The sequence below is a fragment of the Hydra vulgaris genome, chromosome 03 (genome assembly GCF_038396675.1).
Source record: "Hydra vulgaris chromosome 03, alternate assembly HydraT2T_AEP".
Classification (NCBI taxonomy): domain Eukaryota; kingdom Metazoa; phylum Cnidaria; class Hydrozoa; order Anthoathecata; family Hydridae; genus Hydra; species Hydra vulgaris.
In genome coordinates, this window is record NC_088922.1 from 53,417,356 (window position 1) to 53,425,000 (window position 7,645).

The window sequence follows — 7,645 nt, forward strand, 5'->3', positions numbered from 1 at the left end:
TTCATATTTTCAGATAAAATAAAGGTTTAAATTTTATGTCAATCTAAAAAATAATAGAGATTAGTACTACTGAATGTTCTTTACAAAATTGACTAAATTCATTTTTATTCTTTTCATTTTTAAACTCTGTAACAGCCATCCCCCATATCTTTGTTAGTATTTACTTAAAACATGAAAAAACAATCAGGGAAACCACACAGACAAATTTAATTTAAAATAGTGTAACTACAAATTTTGAAGTTATCCCAAAGTTTTTTTATATTTGAAGTTATTTAAAGTAACTCCGTTTTACAGTACTCTAGATATATAAAGTTTTGTTGATCTATTTTTTTTAATTTTAGCCTTTTGAGACCGAGAGCCTAATGAGAGGTATTTTATTAACTTCACAAACAAATCTTTTTAATAACTGCCTAAAATTTTACACTGTTATTACTAAATAACAGCTTAGATACTTTAGCATGTAAACTATACAGGAGTCAAAATTAGTATAGTGCTATTTCTTATCCAACAGAGCTAACACACTGAGACACGAAATAGTAAAAGTTAAAGTTGGTAAGACATTACACAACAAAAAACATATAGGGAATAATAAGGCAATATGAGCACCCTAAGCAAAGATTAGAACATTTTTAAAAATTATTATACTGGATCCAAAAATTTTATAAATCAACAATTTATAGGGTTCATTACTCATGATCCACTTAGATATTTGAGCACCCGAAATTTTTTTTTAAAAACACGGAGGTTTTAAAAAAGTAGCAAAAGTGCTCATATTACGCAGACCACTTGGTAATATAAGCACTTTATACTAGCACAAGAAAAAATAACATTAAGTAAAAAAATACCAACCTAACAATTAAAACTAATTTTTGGAATATAATAATTAATTATTAACAAAACTTATCAAATTTTAAGCCACTTTTCATTGAAACAATACTACTTCGTTTTACAAAAAAAAAAAAAAAAAAATTAGTTCGTTATTTTTTTCAATTTTATAAACTCAAACCATTAAACAATACAACTACAAATTTTTTAAACTTAAATTAAAGAAAGATATTTAGTATTGTTAAAATATTAAAATATTTCCATTGCTTTGTCTTTATTCAAAAAGCAATTAAAACCACTGCAATTTTAGGACTTTAAACTAGGTAATTTTAATGATAAAGAGCAGCGGTGGCGCACTTGCCTGAGAAACTTAGTTTCCGCGGTCAAACTCCACCTCTGGGAAAGTTTTGCGACATTGGTTGGGAAGGAGGTGTGAACTTTGTATTAAATGCCCTTCCGCGGTGCTTTGTGATAAGATTGTAAAGACTTCTTGGGGCACCTAAAAAAAAACAAACGAGTGCTTGACTGAATCTTGTTTTCCTGCCTGCTGGAAATTTACATTAGCGGTCTTCGCTCCTTAGATCGATCAGAAAAGTCTACTCTTTTTGATTGCTTAGAACAGGCAGTCATTCTCGAATCTGATCTCAGTTCTGCAACAGTTTGAGACTTGTGAATTTTAAGTCCAGCAAAACTCAGTTGTTCTCAACAAACAACTATGGCAATATTGTCAACATTCCTATATTAATGAACAACTTCCCTCTCACTGAGTTCTCTTCTAAACATCTTCTTAGATTATCATTCATAACTGACCTCTCATGTTTAGACTGTCTAAACTAATTGTCTAAACTAATTATCTAAACTAATTGTCTAAACTAATTGTCTAAACTAATTGTCTAAACTAATTGTCTAAACTAATTGTCTAAACTAATTGTCTAAACTAATTGTCTAAACTAATTGTCTAAAAACTATTGTTTAAACTAAAAAAACAAACAAAAAAAAAAAACAAGAAAAGAAACGCTTGGTAATTTGAGCATGCTCATATTAGACAAAATGGTATCTTTGAACAAAGTTTCTATGGATTGATTTTCAAAAAAAATAATTAAAACGGGTTTTCTAGTTAACATATTTTTCTTTATGAAAAACTAAATTTCAATATCTATTATCAACATTTTGCGCCGCATATTTATTCATGCATGATGATAATATTTTAACAACCCCAAAAATTTAATATCGTTTTAATTGAGAGCCGCTAATTACTGCATATAAATTTACGCTTATTAAACTAATTACTGTTATTCAGATAAATTCAATTCAAAAAATACAAAGCAATTTTAATTTCACTGCTTACATTTTAGAAATTTTTTAGTATGCTCATATTACCCTAATTTAAAATATTACATTAAATTATATTAATAGGAAAATGTTTTCGGGGTGGTAAACAGGTGTCATATGGCACCTGCTTTTTTAAAAATTCATCAAGGAAATTATTTTAAAAAACCATAAATTCTTTTTATTTATCTTTTTCACAACCCAACTTTTTGAATCCTGTGTCCTCTAATATACATCTAATACATCTAATACAAAAAGAAAAAACAAACTGTTGTATTACTATAACGAGTTATATTCGCTATTTATATTTTAGTTCTTTAGTTATTATATATTTGTTTAGATTAAGAATTTATATTTAGAATAAAATAAAGAGCAAATAATTTTAATATTTTTTATGATTCTAATTAGCTTTGTTTTTTTGTTTTTTTACTTTCAAATGTTTAATTATCTTTGAACTTTTTTATATTCTCAAAGCCACAGCGCAATTGCTACAATGCTGAATTTAAATTAAAAGTTTCCCTAAGGTTTAATGCCAGCTCTGGCCTAAAAGACTTCATTTGTGCGATAGGCGACGCAAAAATACTCCATTGATTGCTATTTGGTGGGTCTCTATGATAAGACTTGTAGTTAAGACCTTGTAAAGAAAAAAGAAAAAGAAAAAAAAAAAGGAACAACCTAATATTATATTTAAACTTTTTAATATTTAAATGTTGCAAAATATATATTAATATCCAAAGACAAGTAACTTACTGTTATACTGTTACCCATGTAAAATATTATTATTTTTTCAATTATTTTACCACAAGAATATTTAATGCAATCATTTTCAGCAACTTTCGGTGTCAAGACTATATACAAGTATCTTATACAATCACTATGTTCTTTTATTTCGTGAGTAAAATTTTTTATTTGTAATTGCTAAAACTTTTAATTTGAATTATATTTATAATGAAACGCGCAACTAAAAAACAACAACCTTAGTTATTAACTTGCTGAACGGCAATATTTTACAGATTGGAAATGGTAAATAACTAACTCTGTTCCGTACGCTTCAACAAAAAACATGGCTGATGGTAAAGAAGAAATTTATGAACATGAAAATGTACAATATCAGGACGAAGCAGCTAAAAATTCTCAAATAAGTTTACAAACTGATGTTTTTATTAGTGAACAGAGTAGTAGAATGCAAGAAATACTTTTTCAAGCATCAGACAGCGATGAGAATGTTGTATTGACAACCAACGATGGCGAGAATATTGTTTTGTATGTAGAAGAAGGAACTCATGTTGCTGGATTTCAAGATTTAATAAGAGTTGCTTTAGATCAATCGATGTCATCTTCAAATCAAGCTAGTATAAATAACGAGCTGAAATTTGAATCAATTCAAAAAGAACAACAACAAAGTTTAGACCTTCCTGTTATAATCGATTGCACACAAGTTTTGACGGGAGATGAACTTACTATTGATGTAAGTGAAAAGCTAAATGAATCATCTGAAAGTAACAAATTTTTAGATAGGTCATCGACAGAAATGGATAATCTTTTTCAGTTAGCTAAGCTCAGTGGAGGTATAAGTTTACAATGTGGAAAAGAACTTGAAAGAACATTGCAAGGAGTAGAAGATCAAAGAGTTAAGAACACAAATGTTGATATTGATCCAAACGATTTGGTTAGTGAATTTACTATTGAAAATGAAGAAAATGAAGCAAAAGTGATTGTTCCAGGTACAGAGATAGGTGCATGCATATTTATATACACATGCATTTGTGTGTATACATAAATATATATACATAAATACATACATACATATATATATATATATATATATATATATATATATATATATATATATATATATATATATATATATATATATATATACATATATATATATATATATATATAATATATATATATATATATATATATATATATATATATATATATATATATATGTATATATGTATATATATATATATATATATATATATATGTATATATATATATATATATATATATATATATATATATATATATATATATGTATATATATATATATATATATATATGTATATATATATATATATGTGTATATGTATATGTATATATTGTCTATTAACTTTTACGTGAGATTTTATTATAGTATTTATTCATATATATAAAATCTCTGGTAAAAGTTAACAGACAACTTTGTTGCACTCTTAAAATTATAACAGGTAAATTGTTAATAAAATAATAACAGCAATAATAAAAATGAAGTATATGAAGTGCTTCTTTTATTTTATTATATATATATATATATATATATATATATATATATATATATATATATATATATATATATATATATATATATATATATATATATATATATATATATATATATATATATATATAGGGGAATTCAATATTGGTGATTCCTTCTACAGTCTTGAAGAAGTTGAAGAGTCTTTGCGAATTTATGAAGAAAAGCACAATGTGAAACTTTACAAGAGAGATGTACGCTCGTTAGATGCCTTGTTAAAGCGATCTCTAAAACTTCAAAAACTTGATAAAGTGAATAAAAGTTTAAAATATGGTCAGTTACTTTATTGTTGTGTTTATGGCGGTAAGAGAAAAGCTCAAAAGATTGCTTGCATTGATGCAAGGTAGTTAAACTTTTGTCACTATTAAAGTACTTTAAAAGATGAATTATAAGCATAACTGTTACTTATCATTATGTTTTCTTTTTAGTGGAGTTGCACGTTTCACTGATTGTAGAATGTTTATAAGATTTGCCATATCTGATGATGGAATGACATTAGTTGTAAATGGAAAATTAGAAGAACATTGTCATGATGAAGTACGTAATGTTAGAAATGAAATTTAATTGATAACAAGTTTTACCCTTTATTTTTAAATATTTTATTTACAAATGTTAGATTGTATCACATTCTTTTGAACCAGAAGAACCTTTATATGAAACTAATAGTGGAAATGCTGAAGAAATACGTTTAGGTGCTGGCTATACAGATTTAGAAGAGTTGTACAAGGCTATATACAAGTATGAGACTGACAATCATGTTCATTTATGGAGGAGGGATGGAAGAACTATTGAAGCTCTTGCAAAAAGGGCTCCAGGAACTGCAAAAAAAATAATGGAAACAAACCCAGGTTTGAGGTTTGCAGAATTACGCTTTTGTTGCAGCTATGGTGGCAGACAAATTTCTGATGAAAAAAAAGAAAAGCTAATGGGTTCATCAAGGTATTGGTTTAGTTTTGAAATTTGATAAAACTAATGAGATGTAAAGTTCAAAGTAAGTTTTTTCTAAATAAAAACGCTTTATAAGTACTTCTAAAGAAAAAGTGCATAGGAAAGGTGGAAGTGTGAAAGTATGTTGTTATAATAATATAAATGTAATATCATATTATTAGCCTGAGGTAAATATAGTAATTTTTTAGGGGAATAGTAATTATTTTTCAAAGTTTAGGTATTATTTATCAATAAGTATCCAGGATTATTTTATTTCATGAAATAAAACAAATTTTTATTTTCTTGAATATTGAATGTAAGTTGTGGTGTTAGTGACAATTGTAAATAATATACTGATTGTCATTACAGTATATGTTATAATTAATATTTCTTTCAATGTGCAGACATCTGTTTTGCCTGTTTGTTATTTCAATGTCTAAATTATAATTTCAACCTAATCTCTAATACATATTATTAAAGTTTGTTTATACATCTTAGCATTTAAAGTTTAATATGATGTTTTATGATAAAAAAAATATTTTAATTTTGTTAAATACTTGAATATTTTATTTTAAATACTAACTACATTTGATCACATGCATAATAAAATATTAGATCTAAAGCAATTATTTACTATTACAATACATAATAAAAATTATTTAAACTTCTTGCATATTTTTCCACTCACTACTTTTTTATTTTTAGCTAGTGTAGTATTTTATTAATGTCAAGTAGTTTTTAGTATACAATCAATTGTTACAATTTAATTGAGTAGAAACAAGTGTTACCAGATTTTGCATATTAAAAAAAGGCACAGGAAATCTATATTTTAGAATGATTGAATATAAGACTATAAGGATAAGAATTTTATGACAGTAATTTATTTTGAAAATTTCATAATTTAATTTATGAGATAGTGAGATGAGATTTAATTTTTGGAAAATAATATTTTTAACATATTTTTCAAAGTATATTTTTTCGAAATTTTTATATTTAATATTAATTGCGCGAAACGAAACTCGGAACCGGCCGTATTTTTGTTTACGTCATCCGGTGCCGGTTAATAGATAAATGCATTTGTTTTTCCGGTCATCATTTTGTTTTCCGGTCATAATTTGAGTTCAAGCAACAACAAAGCGCCAAAGAAAATACGAAGATCTCCGCCATTATTTTAAAGTTCTTTGAGATAGATTGCTGTACTGAGCCACCTAGTAAGTACCTAATTGAATTGTTTTTGCATGATATTTTTTATAATATATGCCACTTTATACTTTCTATAATTACGCAACTTAATTTTTTTTTTAATGTTTATTTGGTACTTAAGTGATTATTTTTTAGACATTACTTTCAAAATTTGGTTTTACCGTTTATACTAGATTCTTAGTTAATTAAAAAAATCAATTGAAAGGCTTATTGTGAAACAATGACAAGCCACACTTTTTTCAAAAATGAGTTTTTTATAATCATAAATAGTATACGCAATTTTTTTTTTTTTTTTTTTTGTCCAATATATAATATCAATTAGTATTTTTATGATGTATAAATTTGAGAGAATAATAGGTAAGCACTGATTTTATAGATTTAAATAAAACTTAAAAGTCATTTTTCTCAAATATTGGTTTTTGTGGCTTGTCATTGTTTCACAATAAGCCCTTCAATTCTATTAGTTACTACACAATTAAATATTTTAAATAAAAACAAAACATTATTAAGAAATTAGATTTTTTTTTTTTTTGAGCAATTGAAAATTTCTTTAAAAATTTCTTTATATCTATATATGTATATATATGTATTTTTTTATATATACATATAATTAATAATAAATATATATATATATATATATATATATATATATATATATATATATATATATATATATATATATATATATATATAGATATATATATATATATATATATATATATATATATATATATATATATATATATCTATATATATCTATATATATATATATATATATATATATATATATATATATATATATATATATATATATATATATATATATATATATATATATATATATATGTGTGTGTATATAAAAATAAAGTTAGTGGAAATCCATCAGACAAAGCATAATTATATCTACCCAATAACATATCAGTATCAATATCTACACAATATTATATCAGGCCATTTTAAAAAGTGAACTAAAATCAATCTCTACCTAAAAGGTGTTGATAAAAGTAAGTAAGGGGACAGTTTTCTAAATAAATGTATTTCTATAAACAAATTAAA

General features: G+C 24.7%; 1 protein-coding gene across 2 annotated transcripts in view; it reads left to right on the forward strand.

The window, feature by feature from the left end:
- Positions 1–3,168: 3,168 nt before the first annotated feature.
- LOC100213006 (uncharacterized) overlaps positions 3,169–7,645 on the forward strand; it is a 42,267-nt gene continuing 37,790 nt past the window's right edge. The window contains exons 1-4 of one of the 2 annotated variants that reach the window (XM_065793675.1): positions 3,169–3,878; positions 4,553–4,802; positions 4,888–4,996; positions 5,076–5,398. In XM_065793675.1, the coding sequence (XP_065649747.1) occupies positions 3,218–3,878; positions 4,553–4,802; positions 4,888–4,996; positions 5,076–5,398 (1,343 nt within the window). In that variant the 5' untranslated portion in view covers positions 3,169–3,217. Of the gene's footprint in view, positions 3,891–4,552; positions 4,803–4,887; positions 4,997–5,075; positions 5,399–7,645 lie in introns of both variants that reach the window. The other variant, XM_065793674.1, reaches the window with a different exon arrangement.